This window comes from Bombyx mandarina, chromosome A1 (assembly GCF_030267445.1).
Source record: "Bombyx mandarina strain Sakado chromosome A1, ASM3026744v2".
NCBI classification, from domain to species: Eukaryota; Metazoa; Arthropoda; class Insecta; order Lepidoptera; family Bombycidae; genus Bombyx; species Bombyx mandarina.
Window position 1 is genome coordinate 2,043,219 of NC_143234.1, and position 26,977 is coordinate 2,070,195.

The 26,977-nt window shown below is 39.6% G+C and overlaps 1 protein-coding gene across 11 annotated transcripts in view; it reads right to left on the bottom strand.

Annotated features, from left to right (window-relative positions):
* The window catches only part of Itpr (Inositol 1,4,5,-trisphosphate receptor), a 113,560-nt gene that overhangs the window by 53,721 nt on the left and 32,862 nt on the right, over positions 1-26,977 (bottom strand). For all 11 annotated transcript variants that reach the window (XM_089739944.1, XM_089739946.1, XM_089739942.1 and 8 more), the window contains 18 exons: positions 23,451-23,571; positions 22,762-22,832; positions 21,785-21,900; positions 15,509-15,628; positions 14,783-14,900; positions 13,891-14,003; positions 11,558-11,788; positions 10,490-10,602; positions 9,796-9,936; positions 9,401-9,485; positions 8,706-8,866; positions 7,828-7,993; positions 6,575-6,718; positions 5,138-5,282; positions 3,796-3,952; positions 2,590-2,692; positions 1,609-1,787; positions 913-1,068 (listed from right to left, as the gene is read on the bottom strand). In XM_089739944.1, coding sequence (XP_089596070.1) covers positions 913-1,068; positions 1,609-1,787; positions 2,590-2,692; positions 3,796-3,952; positions 5,138-5,282; positions 6,575-6,718; positions 7,828-7,993; positions 8,706-8,866; positions 9,401-9,485; positions 9,796-9,936; positions 10,490-10,602; positions 11,558-11,788; positions 13,891-14,003; positions 14,783-14,900; positions 15,509-15,628; positions 21,785-21,900; positions 22,762-22,832; positions 23,451-23,533 — 2,402 coding nt within the window. In that variant the 5' untranslated portion in view covers positions 23,534-23,571. The remainder of the gene's footprint in view (positions 1-912; positions 1,069-1,608; positions 1,788-2,589; positions 2,693-3,795; positions 3,953-5,137; positions 5,283-6,574; positions 6,719-7,827; positions 7,994-8,705; positions 8,867-9,400; positions 9,486-9,795; positions 9,937-10,489; positions 10,603-11,557; positions 11,789-13,890; positions 14,004-14,782; positions 14,901-15,508; positions 15,629-21,784; positions 21,901-22,761; positions 22,833-23,450; positions 23,572-26,977) is intronic.

Below are 26,977 nucleotides of genomic sequence, written 5' to 3' on the forward strand. Positions count from 1 at the left end.
TCCAGGGGCGAAGCCCTGGCCGGGGATAGGGGGGGCGAAGCCCCCGTACTCATAAAAACAATCAATTTAACTGTTTTTTAATTTTTAAATAAACTACTACTAATTGAATACGAACTGTCTGATGAACTCAGCTTTGTTTAAGACTTCACTATTAAATTTTATTGCCTTTTATTTATTTCACTTTTACACTAAACACAATATTGCAAATTACCCGAGCACAACAATGGCGGAGAATTTTAGGTGCGTGAGAGCAGACGTAGACACTGACGCGCATGCGCACTTGTCAGTACCCAGGGAGGAAAAGTTAGACTTTCTTCCCTGTAGAGCGGGACGAAAACCGAACTTTCGGCGTAGGTAGGAGAAAAATAAATTCTAATCAAAAAAATAACCATTTATTAATTGACATTTTCATCAGGGGCGGGCAGCGGCCACTGGACCCGACGGCTGTGAGGTCGTTAGCCCGTCGAAGAAAAAAAAAATGGTGCACGTGAAAGAAGTGAAGTTTCTTTTGCGGTGTATTGCGGTTTTCTTCATTTTTCATCTTTAAATCAAATTTCTCTTGTAATAGTGAATAGTGTGTAAGAGAAACGAACTAGCTCGCTTTATCCTTTCCCTCTCTCCACGGTCGAGTGGTTCGCGAGACGCTCTGTCTATTTTCTTACTCTCGCTTTTATTAATTGTATCTTTTCTTTATAGTTATAACGAATGTTCGCGAATTAAATTTTACTCTCAACGCGCCCAAAGAAGTTTCACTTCAAAAATGATAATTAAAATTGTTATCTTTTCTCTTTAGTCGTATCACGACTTAAATTTTACTCTCAACGCGCTTAAAGAAGTTGCACTTCTTCAAAAAAGACGTTGTACTTCATCACTTCAAAAATGATAATTAAAATAGTAAACATGTGTACTGACTCGTGGATGTGTATGCGGTCGATGACCTCGGTCCAGAGGCGCGCGTACTTGACGGGCGTGACCGGCTCCTGCGGGTCGCGGTCGGCGTGCAGGTGCAGCATCAGCCGGCAGAACGACGCGCGCACCTCGTACGACAGAGATGAGTTCGACATGCACCTGTGCATGTCCGTGTTTAAGGTTCATTTTTGATTGACACCTTTTAATACGCTTTTATTAGCTTCAGACGTATGTATGTTTGTAATGGAATCTTTGAACATGATTTTTTTGGCCCCCTTCAAAACGTCGGATTAACTCGAAATTTGGTATACTTATTAAGGACCGATGACAACGCAATATTTAAAAAAATATTGATAAAATTGGAAATTCTACTAAAAATTGAAAAATTAATAATAGTTTAAAAAAAACTAACAAAGTACGCTGGGCTGCTTTTCAGGATATTATCAAAATAACCCTTCTACTCATATCTGTTCATAAAATATTTATAACTACTGATACCATGCTTTTTTTACAACAAAAAATTATTTTTTCTTACACTATTTTTAATTCAAATTTACTAAAAAAAATTTTCTATTTTTTAGTTGGATTTTCTATAAAAGCGTATTTTGTTAGTTTTTTTAGGCTATTATATATTTAGGATCACTTGTCGCTTAGTTACGTTTCATCTCCCGTCTCTCGCATATCCTCTGTCACACTCACAACAATATGAGGTCGATGTGAAGCTGTGGAGACAGCGTATTCAGCGCCAGGTATTGTCTGTTGAGGCACATGTTCGAGAACAGGTCGAGCTGGTGCCGGTAGTAGTCCAGGATGGCGGCGGCCTCGCTGTTGGGATCCAGGCGAGCCTCGGCCGCGAGGTCCGTCAGGTATCTTTGATTCTGAAACAATGTAATCAAGTTCATTTATCGGTCTTCGCGAGTCGAAGATCTAATTTAAATAGCTCGTCCTGTTCAATCTCCCTTATTTGTTGCCAGAATCAGCACAACAGTCAAACCTCGACGGATAACAGTTAAGTCGTCCCAGACAAGAAAACTGTAAAGTATTCCTTTCGAAATAATGTAATGTTATGCGCTAAAAACTGTATTCAACACTTAGAACACTTAAAACGCTCAACAAACACTTTAAAACTCTCAATTCGCTTGTTCCGCTTCGTTTCAGGTGATCCGTTCGCTGTTTCGCTTCGAGTAGTTCCGATTACTGACCGACTGCGTGCCATCTCTACAACGCTTTTATAGCCGATACCTCATCCCTAGAATTATCGAGAATATTCCACACATCTCTAGTAGTAGTTTCCGCTATCTGACAATAGATGGCGTTGTACTTCTCGAGCGTTCTAGGTACTACTAGGTGCTTCGATATTCGTTAAACTATTCGGCGATAGATGGCGTAACACTTACCGGCGTTACAATAATAACATTTATTTTCCCTACTTCATTGGTCTGCTGCTACTAAGCGCTATTCAAACATCGCACGGACATGGTGAGCTCACGGGGTTCAACTTGAGTTTGTTAACACTCCTTCGCAGAATCTACCATCGGATCGTAATCCGATTAAGAGATCCGACAAGAATCTCAGTGGGTTGTGTGGCAAAAGTAATAAAAAAAAAATCATAAATTTAAATAACAATAAACAAAAGAACAGACAACAAAGTCTTATTAATATTAATAAAATATTCATTACCTTTTTGTTGTTCCAGAACAGCATGACTCTCTGCTCCACGCTGCACTTGGATTCATCGGGGTCCGACATCTTTCCTTTTTCTTTATATTTAATGGATACCAGCCTGTAAATGGGTTAATCAATTTAATAATTTTATATAAAAAGTACGACACAAAAAAATCACAGCGAACGGTTATCGAAATCAATAGACATCACGAAATAAAAATTTGGCTGTGGTTAACATCTTTATGACAAAATTACATTAGATAGATAGGCAGATTATGTTTCAGGCCACCAGATGTCGCTTAGTTGGTCTGGGCTGCTGTTGTTCCCGCAGCAATAAATCAGAGAAAAATAGGGATGTTTCCATTGAGCAGTGTTTGTTTTCATTATCGAAAATTTTCTATTCAAATATAACCGTATTTTTCATTTATTATTTAGATGTCGATCTCATGGGTCTCTCAGCGTTGAGTGGTTATCGGAGCCCATAGACATCGACAACATAAATGCTGCCGCCCAACTTGATACATGAGATCTAAGTCTCAATTTTATAGTACAACAGCTATATCATCCATAACTAAAGAATTAGGTGTTTTTTAGTAAATTGACTTTTTGACCACTTTCACAGTCTAATTTGGAATTTTTTATTTTTTATATTTTAGATGGGTGGACGAGCTCACAGCCCACCTGGTGTTAAGTGGTTACATAGACATCTACAACGTAAATGAGCCACTTACCTTGAGATGAATGAGATGAAAATGAAACCCGCAAAATTATAATTTGCGTAATTACTGGTGGTAGGACCTCTTGTGAGTCCGCACGGGTAGGTACCACCGCCCCGCCTATTTCTGCCGTGAAGCAGTAATGCGTTTCGGTTTGAAGGGTGGGGTAGCCGTTGTGACTATACTGAGACCTTAGAACTATATCTCAAGGTGTGTGGCGCATTTACGTTGTAGATGTCTATGGGCTCCAGTAACCACTTAACATCAGGTGGGCTGTGAGCTCGTCCACACAGCTAAGCAATAAAAAAAAAAAAAAAAAAAAGATATAAGTTCTAGTCTCAAGTATAGTTACAACGGCTGCCCCATTCTTCAAACAGAAACGCATTACTGCTTTGCGGCAGAAATAGGCAGTGTTCCCCTCAGTGCGTGCTCACAAGACGTACACGGTAGTAGACCTCAAAGCTTTCGCGTCGTGTGTTACATTGAGAAGGCGCAGTCCACCGACCTGGTCTCGATGAGTATGTCGGAGTTGTTGGCGCAGAGCACGCTCTTGCAGATGAGCTCCTGCGTGACGGCAATAGCCTTCTTGTTGGAGATGCACAGGTCGCTCAGGTAGTCCAGGAACCGGGACTGCCAGGTGCGCATGTTCTTCCGGACCAGACCTGCAAGATATCAGACCACAAATCAAATCAAATCAAATCCAAAAAAATTTATTCAAAACTAGCTGACCCGGCAGACTTCGTAGTGCCTCAATTTATAAATAAAAGACCTAAGCTTTTGTATAAAATAAACTTAAAACAAACAAAAGTAATCCGTCCGACGGGGAACACAAAGGAACTAAAGGGAAAAAAATATTGTTATTTTTAATTAATTCCGAGTATTTTCATATTTATCTACCTTTTAAACCTTCTCTGGACTTCCACAAATAATTCAAGACCACAATTAGCCAAATCGTTCCAGCCGTTCTCGAGTTTTAGCGAGACTAACGAACAGCAATTCATTTTTTATATAGAGAGAAGAAGAAGAAGGAGAAGATAAATGAAAGTACATACTTGTTGAACGTCAAAAGAATTACCGCCAATTCACAAAAACTAGCCTCTGTCCTCCTGAGAAGAATTGGCAAGAAACTCAGGGGCATGTAATTTTTTTTTTTTAATATTAGATTTGTTTTAAATATTCATACAGACACAATACTGGAGGCTAAGTAGACTATACCATTATTGGTGAAATTGACTCGACTCGTAGTACAGTAATTAACTACGGGACCGAGTCACGGGTTCGATTCCCAGATCAGACAAACATGTTTACTTTTTTTTTTATTGCCCGTCTTGTAGGCAGACGAGCATACGGCCCACCTGATGGTGAGTAGTTACCATCGCCTATGAACTTCAGCAATGCCAGACGCAGAGCCAAGCCGCTGCCCACCGTAAGCTTCGCTTATAACGAACACCAGCGAATACGAATGGACAGTGACCAGGGTGTTATTGATTACTAGCTGACCCGGCAGACTTCGCAGTGCCTCAATCGATAAATAAAAGACCTAAGCTTTTGTATAAAATAAACTTAAAACAAACAAAACTAATCCGTCCGACGGGGGACACATCAAAGGAAAAACAAAATCGTTATTTTTATTTAATTCCAAGCATTTTCATTTTTATCTACCTTTTAAACCTTCTCTGGACTTGCACAAATAAATCAAGACCAAAATTAGCCAAATCGGTCCAGCTGTTCTAGAGTTTTAGCGAGACTAACGAACAGCAATTCATTTTAATATATATAGATTACAACTCTGACGTCACTGCATATGCAACAGCCCGCTGGCCGACCCCGTGACGTGTGCGCCTCACCTACGAAGGTCTCGATCTCGGATGCTGTGATGTGTTTCTCCAGAAGCTTCCTATTGTTGTGCAACAGGGCGGTGATCGTGTCCTCAGCCAGGATGTCGTACCCTATCTGCTTCTGCATGAACCCAAAGTGCTTCGCTATGTACTCCTGAAAAACGAATAAACCATTCATTGAAAAATAAAACTATTATCATCATTCTCCTGCCCTTCTCTCAGTCGTCACGGTCGGCGCAACATGTTTTCTCCTTCCATACTCCTCTATCATATATATCATTTCTTCGCTCACTCCCCTCTTACACATATCGTCTTTCACGCATTCCATCCATTTCTTCTTAAGTCTACCTCTTGCTCTATATCCTTCTACATTTATAGTCAAAACTCTCTTACCAACCTCATTGTCATTTCGTCTCATCACATGTCCATACCATCCCAAACGCGTATTTCTCAGCTTCTCTGTCACATATGCCACTTTCAGACTTCCTCTAACATATCTATTCCGTATTTTATCCAGTCTCGTTACTCCACACATCCATCGGAACATTCATCCATCGAAAAATAAAATTATCTTTGGACAATTAATGAAAGCCGAAGGTCTGTACTGCCTAAGTAGTTGCTCGCGACTGAATGAGTGGTAAGCGTCATGGTTATCATCAATATCGGAACTCTCTTCGAACCTCGTTTTGAGAACATATTATCGTGGCACTCATGATGTATTGTTGAAAAACTTAAGACATGACAATAACATGCCCCTCACAACTGAACACAACGCTTGCTTCAGCGTCGTGGATGCATTACAGACCATTGTTTAGTCAAAGGCACATTGTTAATTGACACTTAACTTATACTGTTGTAGTTGGTAGCTATTATTGAACACAAGATATTTTGACAGAAGTCTGAATCTCGCTAACGATATTTTCAAGATAAGTTTACATATATACGAGTTCTGAACAACTACAATTAAAGCAAATTAGTTTTCTTTTTTAGTGCCTGTGTAGGCAGACGAGCATACAGCCCATCTGATGGCGAGCGGTTAGGTTACTGTCGCCCTTGGACTTCAGCAATGCCAGGGGCAGAGCCAAGCCGCTGCCTACCTTTAAGTACTCTCTACAAGCCTCGTTTGAAGAAGGACATGCCATAGCGCTCGGGAAACACCGTGGAGGGGAGCTCATTCCAAAGCCGGATGGTGCGTGGCAAAAAAGATCTCTAGAAACGCACTGTGGATGACCGCAGGTAGTGTGGATGAACTCTACTCTACTAAAAACGAAATGATGGTATCATCTCAACCAATTCCTTAGAGCACTCCCCATGGAACATACGGTACAAAATTCGATGGACGATCTTGCCTTTCTCGTTGTCTCCCAAACTGTTTTAATAGTTAATAAACTCTCTAGTCCTTTTGGTAGTTTTACGGACGCCATGGTATTGAAGGGAATGTCCAACCTGGTTCTTCCTGTAGTCCTGCTGACTGAGCCTCAGGATCCTGTAGCAGAGCCGGAAGATGTTCTTGTAGGGAGCGTAGCGCGTGTCGTTCAGCTCCTCGATCTTGAGGAAAGGCTCCCCGTCGGCTGGCTCTTGGAACGGACCCTGGAGGAATTTTAAACGTCCTCATCTCTACTTGTACTGTTACTGGTGGTAGGACCTCTTGTGAATCCGTGCGGGTAGGTATCACCACTTTGCCTATTTCTGCCGTGAAGCAGTAATGCGTTTCGGTTTGAAGGGTGGGGCAGCCGTGGTACCTATACTTGAGACCTTACAACTTATATCTCAAGGTGGGTGGCGCATTTACGTTGTGGATGTCTATGGGCTCCAATAACCGATCAACACCAGGTGGGCTCGTCCACACATCTAAGCAATAAAAATAAAAAAGAAAATGGTAGCCGTCACGGGACGCCTAGCAGATGTGAAACATCGACATTATTTTGTAAAAGTAATATGCAGAAAAGAACAGATTGTGATAGGAACTAAATATGTCGTAATGATAAAATAAAATATTACGAAAAAATAATTTGTTTTCAAGTAAAACACAGGTTATGTGTACTGTAGTAAACAACACTGTATACACTACGGAGTATACACTATAGGTATCCGAGCTCAGTGTAGCGAGAGAGATGGCTTAACGCCGGATCGAGTGGGAGAGAATCGCACAGTCGATTGCGCATGGCGACGCGTCGCCACACCGTACACACTACTGCATATAGACTGTATATATATACCATAACATAGCGTGGCGACGCGTCGCCACAGCATGATTCGCCACACCAGAAACCGGTTTTACGGGCGGCTATAGATGTTTCACATCAAAAAGATGACTTTATAAACTGTTTTTTTTTTAGTCTTTATCGGTGGATAACCTCTCGGTCTGTCTGTTAAATGAATTACTGAAGTCCACAGACATTACAATATAAAGGCCGCCAGCGATCTTGGGACACAAGGTTAAGCTTGTAATTATGTTTGACCAGAACTTATGCTTCTCATTAGTGTAAACGTAGAAAATTAGATCGAAATGAAGTTTAATTAATATTTACTACATAGCCCGTAATGTAAAACATTCAAAACAATTAACGCACGGTCGTACTTTGCTTTACATTGCTTCTTTAATAATAAAATTATTAAAACAAATATTAAGGCTTCATTGCTTTTGTTTAGTAGTTTATAGGGTCCGCTCACGTGCTGTGACTACGCACTGTACTGACCTGTAATATTTTGAACAGCTGCCTCAGTATGTATTGTTCGCGTAATAGCTTCTGTCTGTCTCTGTGCGGGTTCTCGACGACCAGGTCCAAGGCTTCAGACTTATTCGGTTCGTTTTCGAAGCCCGCTATGAAGTACACTATGTCCTGAAGCAGACACGTCAGTGCTCTGAAATGAAATTAATGTATGTAGAATGTTGAAACTACCAGACTATCTCCCGTGCTGTCCACAGTGTAAGTACGTTTCAATAGGTTTACTCAGTAGACGTGGTAAGTGAAAAGAAAAAAATATATAATAATAAAAACATTAAATACACTACCATGTATTTGACACACACACGCATACTATTTGTTCACTGTCAAACTTTTCTTATTGTGATCTGTGGTCAAATTGAGAATAGATTAAATATTGTTTGTCTTTATTAATATTGTTTAACTAAAGTGTGGTCTTGGCGAAATCTGTGATTATAGAAGTATAATAGTCTTTGACAATAGAATCATGATAGTGTACAAAGTTATAATTTCAACTATTGTCGAATTTCGACTATCGGAAGACCACTAGTTATTCTGGATGGGCAGAAAGCTTGCCCTACGTGTACAGACATCCCACCACTGATGGTCGATGGCGAAGTCTCTGTAGTATTTTACAGCGGCTGTTCCCTACAGAGAATATAGGCAGTCGTATGCGTGTATATATGTAATTACTACTGATTGATTTTTTACTGAAGTAACGCGTGGGCACCTATCGATATATATATTTGTGAGTATTGATGATCACAGCGAGTGCACAGGACCGGTCGCAGTCTTCTGATTGGGGGCTGGCGTCCCCGTCACGTCAGTACAGAGCGCGTTTGATAAACAAACCGAGTGTCCCAACTAACTTTCTCTCGTTGGGTTCTATGGTGCCCTGCTGCAGTTTGGTGGAGAGCGCAGAGAGGACCTTGCAGGCGTCGTTGGCGAAATCCAGATCCCGGACCTCGCTCGGCGACACGGATATCAGGGCGAACGCTTCCTTATCTTCTTTCACCAACGAGCACCCCACCTGGAACACAAGGAATGCGTGATGCAGGCCGGACCTTCAAGTTTATCCGGGTTTAAGTATAGCAGGCGTGGTTCTAAGCTATCTTCGAGTGACTTTAGTAGGCTGTGTGTTTGTTTAAAACTATTTAAAATTTAAATAAAAAAAAATCATCTTGACAGAAAGTCGATAATGAAAAAAATTTAATTATTTATTGCATTGTCATCGGTACTTGATTCGTGTGTCAAGTTAATCGGACATCTTGAATTCAATGATAATGACTTTGAAATTTAAAGGCCAAATTTATTAGTCAGATTTGTGAGATGAAACGCAAAGGAAGATGTCGAGGGCGGCCCTGTTTATCTGATTCATTGATTCAAATTAATCCATCAGTGACATAGATGTATATGGCAGACGTACCACCATCTTGACTATTTCTGCCGCGAAGGAGTCATGCGTTCCGGTTTCAGGTATAATATACATATATTTTATTGAGACTTGACCTCATGTCTGAAGGTGGAGTTTATCCACAAAGTCCAAGTTTAAGAATACTCTCACCTTTGACATAACCGGTTTTTCTTCATCTTTGTCAATTGGTATCGACGTTGAGTGGACCCATGTGTGCGTGCATAAATGTTGTAATCTACAATCGGAATTAAATGTTGTAATCTTTATTATATATATACACAAAAAGTAAAAAAAATACTCCATATTATCACTTTTCATAAAACTAATAATATAAATTAAAATAAGACTTGACCTAAAGGTCTTAGTTACCAGGTCATAAAATCCCTTAAAAAAAAGTAGTATGTCGAAAAAAGCCCTTGAAAGCAATTTAATGAAAGGAGCTTACTGCCCGTGGAACATGTGTCCCTATCGTTAATTCCACTGACTTGCATCTCATTTACTAACCCATCTCGTAGGGGACATTAGCTTTCAAAAGTCACATCTACCTAACGTAACTACTCTGCGGCACGGGGGCGTCAGAGTGCGTCATCGTGGTCGGGTCCAGTTCGAAAAGTGTTGCGATCTCCGATGAATGCGGGACAGGGACCAGCTGGTAGGCCGGCTCGCCCGCTTCTAGTGGCCCGTCGCTGTGAAATAAACCTTAACTGTAGTCACATATGGTTCAAATTAATATAATAATGTTAGTGAAGGATGTCACAGAGATGAATATTGTGACAATAACTTTATCATCGTCACTTCGCACTTATTCAATTTCAACTTACTTGCTGATTCATCACCGCGCATACACCATCCCTTTTTGATAAATAATAATAATTAAAACGGCAAAATTACATAAATAAATTAAGAAAATGTAATATGTAATTAAAAACAAAAGTTACAAAATAGTATGTACAAGGCAACTGTATTGTTATTCGCTTTCCGGATTTCTTAGAGCTTTATTACATACTACCCACACATTTAGTTCTTAAAATTGGTATATTTATTTTTTAAAGTTAACCACACCTCACAAGAGTTTTGAAACATTTAAAAAAATATCATTTAAGTATTTCTAAGATTTCTACAAAAAAAAGGTCACAGGTGGGCGCATCATGATTCTCAGCAATGAGGAGGAGGATTTCCACCATATATGAACATATTTGTGTTCAGGTAGTACACGTAAAACGGCAATATGCTACTAACTGTGGGCGGTTGCACGCCTCGGCCGCCAGGTAGTGTCCGGTGGCGAGGTGCTTGAACCTGAAGATGGAGTTCCAGTGTCCAGCGCCGCCGCGGCACGGGTCGTGCTGCACCACCTGGGACAAGGACGCGGGATCTCATCAACGTCACATCATAGCACAATATAACCCTCAGACACAGCCCACTGAGTTTCTCAAGGCTCTCAGCTAGGTAGGAAAAAAAAAGCACGATATAGGCGTAATTTAACTGGTGGTAGGACCTCTTGTGAGTCCGCGCGGGTAGGCACCACCACCCTGCCTATTTCTACCGTATAGCAGTAATGCGTTTCGGTTTGAAGGGTGGGGCAGCCGTTGAAATTATACTGAGATTTTAGAACTTATATCTCAAGGTGGGTGGCGCATTTACGTCGTAGATGTCTATGTGCTCCAGTAATCACTTAACACCAGGTGGGCTGTGAGATCGTCCACACATCAAAGCAATAAAAAAAATGGATATCATCTGTCATTGACAGGTAAAACCGGCTTCATGATCCATCATGCCGCTACGACCGCACTTGCCGATAGCGAGAGCCATCTCTTGGAAGATAGCAGCACTAATTGAAACTAGCGTGAACAATAACTAACACCATCTATTTCGAAGCTGACGGACGATATAGAGCGATCAAGACGTTGCTAACAATAGTATTGCACGAACCATAGACAATACACATAAACTAGTTATAGATAAACAACTCGAGCACTCAACAAAAATGTTTACGGGCGTCGGCCACTAGATGGCTTCGTTTCGATCAGTTTCTCATTGCTCCTGTAGATAACAGTAACATATTACCTATCCTATATTTTATTTTTAATGAAGGATTTTGTAAATTTTTAAAAACCAGTAATTGATAAAATTTAATCAAATTGTCTATAACAAATAAAGACTTGTATGATTTATGATTTTTTTTTTTCTATATTTAGTTACACAATAATGTCTTAACTTTAATAACATATAAGTTTAGGGGCATCCGCAAAATAAAAAAATAAAAAATAATGTTTTTTTTACCGGATGTGATAAAAACTATTTACATACCTCAATCTCCCACAGCGCTTTGCTGCTGGTGGCGGCGGTGGCGCTGGATCGACCCGTGGTCCTCAGGAATACGTGCTGCCGTTTCTGGTACTCGTCCATAGTGAGGAACTTCTCTTGCTCTGCATGGAACAGCCTCACGACGTCGCCACCTTTCAATATCTCCTCCTGGTTCTCTTTGTGCTCGAGAAATAAGGTCACTTTCCAGGATGTGGAGGAATTGACTACGTTCACCTGTGGGTGATATTTGATATTGAATGTTTGGGATCGATTGGGATGTCGATTTTGAAGAGGACTATAATGACATAGTAGTCATATATAATTGTAACACGCCTCGGTTTCTTTACTGCCATCACTAATTCTTATCTTGAGCACTAGCGTTAATTCAGCACAAATCCTAGCCACAGCTCTGTCTGTTTCTATTACAAAGATAACACTCATTTCGATTTGAAAGATCGGAGATAATGTTTTTACACTGCACGCGTTGTATGACAAATAAATTTTAACTGAGGTCGGCCGGGGTCAGTGACCTCACGGTCTGATCACGATGCATTGCATTTGAATTTTCTAAAACAATAGCAAATTAAGTATTGTATTTTTGTTAGTCCAGAAGAGCTCGTGGTTCAATTAAGTGCCGGATCCGATAAAATTCCTGAAACGGATCACGGTCGTCCTGATACAGCTTAAGACGTTGACTTTTCTTCAGGCTTTAGTAATGAGTCCTTTGACGGTAATTGAAGACATGAGTGTGTGAAGGGGTTAAGTACCATTTTTAAGATTTTTGAGTTTTTACATTACATAAAGGTGTTATGTTATGCTTTTTTATCTATTTCTACCTATGCTGATAGCCTTGAGAGGCTAGTTCAGCTTCATCCTAATATGTAGGTGTGCTCACGGGGCTCAAACCGGGAGTGTTGCTAGCACTGGCCCTAGTAAGAGCAGTGCTTCGTAGAATCTACCACCGGATCGGAAACGCGACCCACTGATAAGATCCGGCGAGAAACTCAGTGGTTGTGGGTTTTTTTTTTTTTTTGGTCAGTAGGAAATCGCCGGACTTCCGCCCTTTTCTGGGGATACTGGGCGGGGTATGTCAGAGTCGAACTGACTAAAACCTCCTGTCGCTCAACAACCAACGTCCAAACCTCGCATGAGACAGAACTCATGACAAGGCAAAGGGGGGAAAGTGAAGCGTTTAGTGCGGAGCACATCTCTCCCATCACCCTCTCCCTCGGGACGCCGGACTGGCGGTCGTCGGCGCCATGACCACCAACCCTCTCGGTCGGCAGACTGTCCGAAGCCCGCCTAGATGGCGCCGGTTAGAGTGGGTTACCCTACGGAATACCCCGCTGGGCCAGAACCAGCGTGGGTCGAGGATAGCCGGCCTTCCATCACCCGGAAGCTCTTGCGTAAAACGCGTGCAGAGAAGCTTGCACGTCGTCTTCTTAGGCCCCCCTTGCCGGTCCCCAGACCGACATGTGAGGGGGACCCGAAACACTTAGAGGGCCAGGGCTTGGGCGAGATCCGCCTCCATGGCCAGTGGTTGTGGGTTAATTTACTCGTCGAGCCCTTCATCGCGAGCGACAGGTTCGGCGAGGACGGCGACCGGGTTATGTGCCTATAAACCATATTAGACCTTAAAACTTAGGGTTTAAAGTCTACTTTTAGAAATTGCATGTGATGGAGTTATGTACAAAGAAAAAGTACAAGTAACAAAAGTTTGTTGCCCATTTTCTCAAAACTAGTCGTCCCGCAGTAGTCGAAATTCGACTATAATTAATTCAAATTATAAGTTTGAATTTTCTTGTGGTTCTATTGTCAAAGACTATCATACTTCTATTATATAATAACAGATTTCGCCAAGACTACACTTTAGACAAATATTAATAAAGATAAACAATATTAACCTATTTTCAATCTGACCACAGACTTTATAAATGACAAAAGTTTGACAATAAATAAAGGGTAGATATAAATGTGTGCATGTCAAATACATGGTAGTGTATCTAATGTTTATATTTATTGATTTAAAGTATTATCTATACTAATATATAAATCTACAGTGGCTTTTACGGATGTTCCGTTATACTACTGAACCATGCATCCGATTGACTTGGAACTTGGTATCCATGCAGAAAATACATATAACTCAATGGTTAGGCTAATATTTATATGAGCGTTAGACTCCCTACGGAAAATATCATAGTCCTTCGTCCGCATAATTTTCATAAAAAAGTGGTACAAAGTTTTTGCTTCACGTATAATATATATAGGTTAACAAATTGTATCATATCCCCTTCATCCACTCATGTCTTTAATTACGAGAGCGTCTGTCTAACCTCCATACAGCCGGCGTTGTCCGGAAGCTCGTGGTTGGAGGAGACGTGCAACACTTGCTGTCCCGCATTCACCGGGTTCATTATCACTTTATCACCGACCACCACATTGTCCCCTGTACACAGAAAATACTACATATTGGTATTATCATTAAGCCATAAAACTACGCAATGGAAAGTAACCGAAAAAATAATATTGTTTTTTTTTTGTTTGAGAAGGTACCGATTTCTGATGTCATTGTGAAGTGAATTCTTTCATTCTTCGCTAAGTATCATTAAAGCGCACAATGAGCATTGACCGTTTATTATTTTTTTATTATTAAATAACCATTTCTAAGAAAAGGCTAGATGATTGCCTAATAATAATTAATTTTATTAATGAAAAATATTTTTTAATTATCGATATTAACAATCAACATTTGTTAGCCTCAAATGACGTCATCACTGGCATTACTCAAACAGACACTTCGATTTATTTTTATTAACTCTGTGTACGATATGCGCGTCTGCACGGGAAGCTGACAGTTGTTTCGGTTTAACGAATGAGGTAGTCGTTTCATCATAAAATTTCGACCTCATGTCTCAAGGTAAGCGCCAATCACGTTGTGATATATTAAAACTACGTTTACCTCTTAATATCGAGTTTTCATTTTTATTTTTGTTGTCATTATATTATTTCGGACATTTCGTATAATTATATATAGAATTTGGCATTGGGTATATTTTTATATTAATGGTATATTTTTTGCATTGCTGAGGTCCATGGGCGACGTTAGCCACTCACCATCAGTTGGGCCGTATGCTCGTATGCAACGGCAAAAAAAACATAGTACACGTGGTCGCAGAAGACTAGTGATGAATTCAAGCAGTGACGTCACGAGTCAAGTCTACTCACCAGTCGACCGCAATTTGTAGAAAGGCATTACGTAAAACCAGGAGCCCTCATTTCCGTTAGCGTCCAAATGAACCCGCATCGCGTTCTTCTCGAGCAATGCGGGTAGTCGCTTATTTACCTGCAATTATTAACGATGACATTACCAACTGGCAAGGTTCCGTGGACAGTTAAAAGCAAACTAGCGTAGAGTCCATCTGAAGGTAGGTTTTAGCAATGCTAGGGGACGCAGTGAAGCTTCCCGTTTATCGCATAGCACAAAACAGAACCACATTTTTTCATTTATATGTTATATTCATATTACTGGTGATAGGACGTCTTGTGAGTCCGCACGGGTAGGTGCCACCGCCCTGCCTATTCCTGCCGTGAAGCAGTAATGCGTTTCGGTTTGAAGGACGGGGCAGCTGTTGTAACTATACTGAGACCTTAGAACTTATATCTCGAGGTGGGTGGCGCATTTACGTTGTACATATCTATGGGCTCCTGTAACCGCTTAAGACCAGGTGGGCCGTGAGCTCGTCCATTCATCAATGCAATAAACTAAAATAAAGTTTCTTAAATATAGCCTTCTTTATTTTAACAACACCTTACTGGTGGATTTAGGTTGTTGATGTCTAGTCTCCGGTGATTACTTAACACCAGGTGCGTCGTGAGCTTGTGCAATCATCTAAGCAATAAAAAAAAGTAGTTTCTAATTGAGCGCATTTATAAAGACAAGGTTACACTCACCGTAAGATACTTGTTGGACTTGACGTGCAGCAGCTGTATGACGCTGCCGTACTGCACGACAGTCCCCAGAAGTTTCTTATTCTCCAAATCGTTCTGCTTCTTCTCGATCTCAGCGGCATGCTGTAACGAATCGGATATCGATACTTTTTCTATCTCTTCGCTGGTATCCTTTTTTTATGATTGAAGGATTACTGGTGGCCCGGAGGTCTTTCCAGTTTAACCAGGACAGATGGGCGAGCAAAGGCTCTGCCAAGAGGGGTGGGATTTGCTAACAGTTGCCCGAGCGCCTCCGAAGGAGACCTAAAAGCTCAAGAGCAGCTGCTTGAATGAATCTACTACCGGATCGGAATCGCGACCCGCTGAGAAGATCCGGCGAGTAACTCAGCGAGCTGATTCATGGGCGCTGGTATCCTAAGGGGCTATTCCAACTACGCCCAGACGAGATCGACTTAACTAATATATATATTTATTACGAGCATATGAATATGAGCATATGTTAATCTGAAAATCGTATGGCTGTTGATCGGAACGCCAAATAAATAAGTAATGAATTTTATGTTACTTTGTAAGACACAGATTTTAAAGTAAAATTTTGAAATAATAAATGTTATTGATTAAGGGACGGTGGTCTGAGGTATTATTTGATGAATTATAAAACCGTCATCTGTATTTCAACCGCTCTGAAATGATCTCCACCGTGTTTGTCTAGCGCTAAGATGATAGATCCTTCTACAACGAAGGTTTGAACGGTTACCAGTTTTTGATAGGGCGGCTTGGGTCTGCCCCTGGCATTGCTGAAGTCCATAACGGTAACCACTCACCATCAGGTGGGCCGTATGTTAGTCTGCACAAAAAGGCAACAAAAAAATATGTTGCATTGCTTGGCAGCCCTGTTGATATCCATGTGCGACAGTGACAACCATCGGTATACTAGTCTGTATCAGAAAGAAATTATATTTATAATTATACTAGCTGTACCCGCCCGCTTCGCTGGGCATTTAAAATTATTATTTCTCACCCCCACAAAGATTCTCATCATTAACGCCCCCGCAACTGGTGTAGGGAGTCCAACACTCATATAAATATTAGCCTATTCATTAAGTTTTTGGTTCTGTGATTTACATTTTACAAGTAAGAACATTTAAACTGTACATTAAGCTATAAAAAAATAATAATTTAATAACTAAAACATATTATTAAAAGGAGTCCCTTTAGGCAAGGTTCCGAAGATACTGGCAGCGTTCCCCCTTTGAATAGCAAGACTAATTCTTTGTCCAAGGTAGCTGCCAGCTCTTCGGTCTCCTGTGATGTCGACTAACCTTTTTGCTATTTCCTTAAAAAGCCTTATAGCGCTAGGACCCCATGGACCAAGGGTCTCGACACCGAATGGGACAACATATTCCGTATGTACATGTATTTCTACATGGATACCAAGTTTCAAGTCAATCGGATGCATTGTTCAGTAGTTAACGGAAAATCCGTAAAAACCACTGTAGATTTATATATTAGTATAAATAGTATAGATGTATTCATGATACGATGCATTTACGGGTTGACACCAGTTTGTGGCAAAGATAAAAAATGAAGATGAAGAATTAAACATTTTTTTTTGTGTGAAGGCGATTCAATCCGTCCGATAAATGTTTTTAATTAATTATTTATAATCGCAGGTTACGAGCGTTTGATATTTTTATTCCCTCACTGGAACCAACGTTGAACGATCCGTCTTTTTAATGTTACAATTTGTCATTCTAAATGTTGTGTCATTGGACGTTTTTATGAATACGAGAGGTAATGGATATAATATATTGATAGTTTATGTTATTATGATTGCTTTATATGCTGTTCTTTGATATGGATTTGTTTTTTTAACAGACTCAACTAAAAGTTTTTTTTATTTGTTCTCACATTGTTTATATCAAATACAAAAAAAAAACAAGTAAATATTTATGGCATTTATTTACATGATACATTTTAAGGAGCACGCAGTAAGCTCCGAGTTATAAATAACTAGCTTTTGCCCGCGACTTCGTCCGCGTGAAATAGTTCACAAATAATGCTTTATTTTAGAACAAATTTGGTTAGTATAAAAAACGTTATAGTGAGCCAACCTTAACATATAGACATATGCTGTCGCGGACTTTTTTTAGATCTTTTAAAGGGGAACAATTCTGTCATACATTATTTTAGCGAAACTTTAACCGTTTCTGAAGCGCACGCAGCGGAAGCTCTCAAAAATAACCCTGATTTTGAAACATTCTTTATTGGTGCTCCGCTTGTATTGGTCTTAGCGTGATGTTATATAGCCTATAAGCCTTCCTCGATAAATGGGCTATCTAATATCTATCTAATAACACTGAAATAATTTTTCAAATCGGACCAGTAGCTCCTGAGATTAGCGCGTTCAAACAAACAAACTCTTCAGCTTTATAATATTAGCATAGATATCAAATACCAAAAAAAAGCAAGCAAATATTTATGGCATTTATTTACATGATACATTTTAAAGCACGCAGTAAGCTCCGAGTTATAAATAATTTATATGGTAAATATATTTACCACACAATCTTTCAGCTAAAGAATATTTTATCTGTTTTTTTCTTTTTTCCATACCTATGCGCTGGTAGCTTACAGTGCTATTCCATTTATTCTCGCACTGGGTCAATGTGAGAAAATTTACTATCTGACCTAGCTAGAACAGTACTTCGCAGAATCTACGACTGGATCGGAATCGCGACCCACTGAGAATATCCGGCGAGAAACTCATTGGGTTGTATAAATGCATTAGTTTACTCGTCGAATTCTTAGTTGGACGAGAACGATGATCGGTGGTTGGAGTGTAAAAGCACCGAGATTGATTCCGGAGGATCCGACAAGACATATTTTGGAGACGACGGGGACTTTGCGTTGCAAATAGTTCATTCCCGATCTTCCGGACCGAATGGTAAACAGTCCACGTCGCCCAAAATACATCATTTCGGATCCTCCCGATCCATTAACGGTGTTTTTAGGTACCTCGAGCACCGGTCATCGTTCTCGTCGAACCCGTCGCTTTCGACGATGGGCTCGGCAAGTAAATCAACCCACAGACACAGCCCACTGAGTTTCTCGCCGGATCTTCTCAGTGGGCCGCGTTTCCGATCCGGTGGTAGATTCTGCGAAGCACTGCTCTTGCTAGGGTTAGTGTTAGCAACGTCGTCAGGTTTGAGCTCCGTGAGCTCACCTACAAGTTCGGTGAATCTAGAATAACCTTTCGATGTTACTAGAATAGGTAGGAAAAAAAAAGTTACTAATGATGATACGTCACCTGGGTCGGGTATGATATTTTATCCAATATCTACGCTACAATAGCTATAGTAAAACAATATATGCCCAATGTATTTCGAAACCCATAAACTCTATGTCTAGTATTATAGAGGCGAAATTAGTTCAGATTTGCTTGACGTAGAAGTTGGTAATAATTACGTTATAAAATTCCGTTACATAGATATATAGGCTAATCTAGATGTAATAAATAACAATGCATGTAAATAAAAAAAGACGCTTCCGACATTCTCATTCTAGGTTCGAAATTGTTTTTCCTAGACTTAATCCAGTCTAATAACAAAAGTGATCTCACGCGGTATCATTGTGTTTAGATTCACCTAACGCCCGCTTCGAATCACAGACAAATCCAATAATACCGAAGACTTAATATTTATTTCGAACGTTAAAAATTCGGCTGGATCGTTGATCTTAAATTAGCATTCGGCGAAATTGACTGGAATCGTTTTTAATGCGTTGCGTTTTAATGGATAGTTTTTTGGGTCAATCGAAGAACATTGTTTAGATGAAGTCGAAACTGATTTTCACGTGTACATTTTCCAATGGATAAATAAACAAAAACTACGTATTTTGTACTAGTTTATATTATTCGTTCAACTCGGTCTAGTTTCGAGTTGGATTTTCATAACGTTCTGTGTTCTACACTGGAAACACTGATCCATTAACGGCACCACAAGCACCGTCCTCGTCGAACCCGTCGCTGGCGACGAAGGGCTCGACGAGCGAATTAACCCATAGACAGCCCACTGAGTTTCTCGGCGGATCTTCTCAGTGGGTCGCGTTTCCGATCCGGTGGTAGATTCTGCGAAGCACTGCTCTTGCTAGGGTCAGTGTTAGCGACACTCCAGTTTGAGCCCCGTGAGCTTACCTACACACTTTAGGGTGAAGCTGAAATAGCCTCTCAAGGCGATCAAAATAGGTAGGAAAAAAAAAAAGCTGGAAACACGTGGAATCATTTGTATAAGCCGCGCCAATAAAGAAACGAACCGAAAATGGCGTCTATGTACCTGCACTGACTGATGGTAGGGTCAACAAATAAAAAGAAAGATAGAAAGAAAAAGTTGTTCATTGTAAAAAAAAAAAAAAAAACAAATGAGAATATACAATACGACCGACGTAACTTGGCGAGTCTGAATATAGCCGCAGGTGAACTTTCGCGCATGTATACTCGTAAAAAAAAGTGTTATTAGTATTAATTTTTTTAAATCAAAATACGATTTAAAATGCCCCTAATTATACAGGTACCAAGTACAAATAAAATGAATATCAAAACACTATGAGACAGAAAGCTATAAAAATAACGTAATAAATTAAAGAGAGATAGTAAAAGAATAATAAATTATGACAGAAAGCTGTAAAAATAACGTAATTAAATTAATTCGAAAGTAAGCCCGAACACTGCCTTCAGTTGCGATCCGCTGTACTGTGCGTTGCGATATACCAGTTGCGTTAGCAACTCTAAATAAAACTGTCAACATCTTTTAAGCCTTCTTCTTTTTCATTTTAAAAAAAAATCAATAATTATGTTTGTCGGCCGACGATTTAAAACACTATTATGCTTTGGTTTAACGAATAGTATAAATGCCAAGGGACACTTAATACTAAAACAAATTTAAACACAAACAATCTTAAAACTAAACAAAAAACTGAGCACTAAACAAAAACAGTTTAATAATAACAAATCAATGAAAACTTTTGTAGCCGCCCGTATTCAAGACAGAGATAGCGACGCGAACACGACACTAATGCTAGCGTGTGAGTGAGACACATTACCGCGTACCGAGAATTACCGAATTCATACGATGTCAAGAAAAGGGATGTCCAATATGCGTGTTTGAGGATGTTGTTCAATCGATTTTTTTTCAAATTGATTAAATTTTAAATAAAAAAATATATTTATATTCCATTTTATAGGAGGTTTAAAATATTCACAAACAGTCCCTAGTGTAGTAGTTGTTTATAAATAGCTGATATTCAACTAAATCATGTCTTTCAACCAAGAAAATAAAGTGTTATTAGTTTTTTTTTTTTATTAAAGATGAAGTCTCGCTTACTAACGACAACATTCAATAAGTTTGTAAATCTATTTCGTTCAGTATCTCATAAAAACAAAAATCAATAAATTCTAAATCGATAAAAATCGATTGCGATATTTGATTGAATAAAGGGACGATTGTGTTTACACAGAGTCAATCCCTAGCCTAGACCTCCGCCCCGCGCACGTCGGTCATGCCACCATTTGGTTCCTAAAAACGTTTGTGCGCAGCCTTCTGCGCGAAGTTCGGACTCGCCAAGATACATCGGTCGTATTGTACTTTACTTTACTTTATGCCCTGACAGAGGGGGAGGTGACTTGCATAGACACTTTTGCTACCAGTCATCTAAGTCGCACAACTCGAAAGTGAAAAAACTCGAACTCAACAACAAAGTCAGAACTGATATTTTTTTGCATGCAGTTCGCGCCGTGTGCGACTAAAGACAGCAATAGTTCAGAGTGAGAGCGCATGATCGCCGCCGCCATTTTAGATTCGTTTCTTTATTGGCGCGACTTGATAATACTGAAATCGTGATTTTTAAATCAATCCTACCCACAATTCGAGTTTAATATAAGCCCACGACACGCACTGCTGGGAACGTGTTATGAGCTTCTTCGGGCACATCATGCGGTCTCCCAGAGATGAATTAGATGCTCATCATTTTGGGTCGCATAGAGGGCAAGAGCGCCGTGGACAGAACACCAGTCAGACGGTCAGGTCTGGTTAAAGAAGTGATTGGTGGTAGTCTATACCATGCGATCCATGCCACCCATGCTCGAACACTGTGGAGGAAAGTCAGATATGATCGCGATCCTCAGCAGTGAGGGAACAATGAAGAAGAAGAGAAGAACGTCACACAAATCTTTGAACTTTGAAAGATGCTTTCCTTAGGTACACCAATTAAAGATGAACTTACGTGTAACCTCTTCAGCAGTCCGGTGTCCGCGTTAGGGTTCGCAGACTGCTTGGCCGTATTCCAGAACTGCTTTTGAGCCGAGTACCGGTTCATGGGACATATTTTGAACAGGCAATCTGCGATTTATTAAAGCTTAATCAGTAGTTTTATGATGCAAATATGTATTTTGGGGCCGGTAGGCGAAAGCAGCCGTCAACTTTGATATATGAAGTCAAAGCTACAATTATAATGCCTATCCCAACCTTCCAATTTGCACACTGCACTGATGACAAGATCCGTTCCAATGTACCTATTTTGCTGCCTAGAAAAATATACTGGTGGTAGGACCTCTTGTGAGTCCCCGCGGTTAGGTACCACCACCCTGCCTATTTCTGCCGTGAAGCAGCAATGCGTTTCGGTCTGAAGGGCGGGGCAGCCGTTGTAACTATACTTGAGACTTTAGAACTTATATCTCAAGGTGGGTGGCGCATTTACGTCGTAGATGTCTATGGGCTCCAGTAACCATTTAAGACCAAGTGGGCTGTGAGCTCGTCCACCCATCTAGCAATAAAATTGAAATATCAGTTGTATTATAGAACAAGGGTACCGCGTCGAGCCAGAACGTGAGCAATCGTATACAAATTGAAGAGGTACTTCTTTTTAATTTTTATAGTTTATATTGAGTGAGTACTGGAGTCCATCGACATAAACAGTGACTTCTAAGATTCAGTTTCACAATACAACGGCTGCTCCACTATTGAAATCGAAACTCATACTGCTTCACGGTAGAAATAGGCAGGGTCTTAGCGCAGAAGACGTCCTACCGGCAGTAAACATGATATTACAGTATATACCACAGTTTAAGAAAGCAGAATAACACAATGTAATTCGATTCTTCTAGAACATTATGGGCGACACGAGACAAATTAAAGAACGTTGGTTCCGTTAATGGCCGATTGTTTTATTTATTTATTTATCATCGTAATTACTTAACGTACCTCGGAACTTTTTGGGTGGATCAGTCAGGTCGCCAGCCTCTGGACAGACCACGCACCTGTCATCTACCAACCTAAGGAAGAAATAAAAAATCTATATATTTCAATATCTAAAAACGGCACATAAATCAGTACCTATAAGATATTTTTATATATATTTTCCACGAGCGCTAAGCTAATTGTGACGTCACTCTAAACACCTAAGAATGCTAGTTTGATTAGTAAACGTGTTTTTTTTTATCAGGCCGGTGATTCCAGCTCAGTGACAATGGATTTAAAGTACATTTTAAGACGTGCTGTGGAATTTGGAGTTAATAGAAAAAAAAAGACAGTATGCGTTTCGGTTTGAAGGGTGGGGCAGCCGTTGTAACTATAATGAGACCTTAGAGCTCATATCTCAAGGTGGGTGGCGGCATTTAAGTTGTAGATGTCTATGGGCTCCAGAAACCACTTAACACCAGTTGGGCTGTGAGCTCGTCCATCCACCCAAGAAAAAAAAGTTTCGAAGGTGGGTGGCCTGGTGGATAATGGTAGATATGATTTAACGTGAATTCAACAACAATAATGCAACGGAGGGTTAATGCGCAAGTAATTCCAGTATCTTGATGTGCGCGATTTATGTCGCCAGATTTACACGCGGGTGGGTAGTACTTCAAAAATCTGTATGTAAATCAAGAATTGAACTTAGTTACCCTAAAGTACTGAGGAATCCCGCAACAGTCCCTTCCGCGTAGAGGGAGACAATGTCCCCCAGGTGCAAGAAACTGTCCCCCATCCTCTTGCCTTCTCCTCTCCCCCACCATGCAACGACACCTGACAACAAAGAACACAATATAGAATTACCTTCGGATTTCACGAGTAGTTGACGTAATTAAAACTACTTTTACTAGTGTAAGGTTTGCTGTCAAAAAATATATACATGTGTTTTTTACTGGTGGTAGGACGTCTTGTGAGTCCGCACAGGTGAGTACCACCGCCCTGTCTATTTCTGCCGTGAAGCAGTAATGCGTTTCGGTTTGAAGCGTGGGATAGCCGTTGTACTGTTAAAACTGAGACCTCAGAACTCACGTCTCTAGCTGGGTGGCGGAATTTACGTTGTAGATGTCTATGGGCTCCGGTATCCACTAAACACCAGGTGGGCCGTGAACTCGACCGCCAATCTAAGCTATAAAAAATATATATGTAATATACAAAATTAACACGTTCAAGCTAAGACAATTTTCGGATTGACATGTGGCAACACTGTTGGTGACAGAGATGACGGTAGTGGAGACGAAGAATATTAATAATAACTGCGGTGAACGAAATGAAGGTAGCGGCATAGATAATACACATAAATTAGTTGTAGATAAGCAACTTAAGCACTCAACAAAAATGTTTACGGGCGTCAGCCACTAGATGGCTTCACTTCGATTAGTTTCGCATTGCTCCTATAGATGGCAGTAGCATATTAACTATCCTATATTTTATTTTTAATGAAGGATTTTGTAAATTTTCAGAAACCACTAATTGATAAAATTTTATTAATTTGTCTGCAACAAATAAATACTTGTATGATTTTATTAATTTTTAATTTCTGTGTTTCGTTATACAATAATTAAATGCCTTAACTTTAACAACATATAAGTTTAGGGGCATCCGTTACAAGATGTCGATAGTTTCCATACAAAAAAGAATATTTGTCTTAAAGTATCGCAGTTTCAGGGCCCTGGGGAGCAGTTCGAAAAAACACGTAAAGCTGTGTACTTTGCAATGAGCACGTACCTCAAAATGTGTAAGAGTGAAATTACAAATAAATCAGTACAGAATTTAGTGAACGACTACAGCAGTCTGTGTATTTATTTTTACTGGCTGTTGGAAACGGAGTTCTTCACACTAGTTAATTATAACTAAAGCTAAATGTTATTATGATTAAAACTATTTTAACTAATATTATACGATAACAGTCTTTTGCGACCACGAAAACTGTAAAGTATTCTAGATGTCGGTAATAATATAAATTTAAAAAAAACGCGAGATTAAACCGTAAAATTAGTTTTAGTTAAGAACATAAGAATAATAATAATTTTGTATGTATTTATATATTTATAGAATTTTCTGTTTCGCAGCAAAAAGTAAGGGCGGTAATATACATCCCATGTAGGGTCGTAGTGAATAAGCACTAGTGAGAGTGAGTCACGTGTGGTATCACGCAGCTGACGCTCTTATTCTTTAGCCTTTTACTAAATTCTCAGGTCACTGTTCTCGTCGAACCAGTCGCTTGAGACGAAGGGTTCGGCGAGTAACCTAACCCATAGACACAGCCCACTGAGTTTCTCGCGGGATCTTCTCAATGGGTCGCGTTTCCGATCCGGTGGTAGATTCTGCGAAGCACTGCTCTTGCTAGGCCAGTGTTAGCAACACCTCCGGTTTGAACCCCGAGAGCTCACCTACACGCTAGGGAATAAAAACCTAATTCAAACGATGATCCACTCTTGTTATTTTTTACTTTAACGCGGGTGATCTCATATAACATAACTTGTTATCATTCAACTTAAAAGCTTCCGTAACTTACACTAGGCACTTACGCGCTTTAAACTTTCCACACCATAAAAAGTGGGTGCCTTTGTGAATTCATAATGGACAACCTCACCGAAATGCTTTTAGGTTTGAAACTTAAGGTCATGATGCGAATGCATGTTAGACTTATGTTGCTTTTATCTTAAGGCGCAATAATTTTAACTAGAGGTCCCGCAGTAATCGAAATACGACTATAATTAATTGGAATTGTAAGTTTGTACACTATTATGATTTTATTTTCAACGCCAAGACTACAACACTATAGAAAAATATTAATAAAGACAAACAATATTTAATCTATTCTCAGTTTGACCACAGACGTCGAGAACAAAAGTAACAGTAAATAGTATGCATGCGTGTGTGCGTTAAATACATGGTATGTAGTGTGTGTATTGTTTTCTTTATTGATTTAATGTATCTTTTATGCATTATTTAAAAAAATATTAGCATTGTGCACTTCTTCTCTATATTCTCTATAAGTGTGGAAAATTTCATACTTCTCCGTCCGCGCAATTTTCGTAAAAAGGGATACAAAGTTTTTGCTTCACGTATTAATATATAGATAAACTATAAATACAATGTAGGAGGCGCATTTACGTTGTAGATGTCTATGGGCTCCAGTAACCACTTAACACCAGGTGGGCTGTGAGCACGTCCACACATCTACGCAATAATAAAAAAAAGATAGGTATTTCGTCGTAAACAATGATACCTTCCGTTGGATTTTACCATACCTTACCGCTTAAGGCCCGGAGGTTTTCTTTAAGCTATTATACAAATAATCACAACAAAAACACTGTTAAACTTTTCCATGATAATAATGTTGTAAGTTAATTAAATTTATCATGGTCAATCTAGCCATGAAACGTTACTGATTCCGCGATAAAAATAATAACACCTACATCATTAAATTTTGATGGACACGAAATTTTAATTGAGATAAAACATTCCAACATTTTAGTATTTTTTTAAGTAGCCAATGTAGTCTTTCTTTTTTGATTTTGTATAATACGTACACTTAAATTCCAAACAGTGCCACGGAAAATTAAATAACTTCCGCTGTTAAGCAATATAGCTGTTTGAACCTTAGAACCGAAGTATTTTAGTACGCTAATGCAGTATGAGTGAATGCAACCATCAGTTCTGACATTGATAATGTCAACACATTGTACCTACTAGTGTCAAGGCGTATTGTTAAACTACACGCTTTGATACGACCGCCTTTTGTCTGCGGAGCTATGGCGCACCTTATCAAATAACCAAATAAATCCATGGAAGTAAGTTGCCATATTATTATTACGTCTAGCTGCCTATATAATAATTTTATTTACCTCAATAAGGAGCACAATTTTGGTAATACAGTAAAAAAACTTGGTGATTTCCAATGTGTCATATCCGACTACCCACCTTTCAAAATATCTAATGATCGTTGATGATCTACACAGTCTTCGATAGTTGAAAATTATAAAGGGGGTTCATGATAGAATTGATATATAATATTATTTAAGCAGGTTACGACAAAAATATCTTCCAACGAGCCAGAGAAATTGCTCAGTAGACCAAAAGTTCGGAACTTGTATATACCTATGCGAATCTTAAAAATTTCGTTAGCTACATTCAAACGTCTGTCAAATATGCTGTGTTCTATGATAGCTATCAT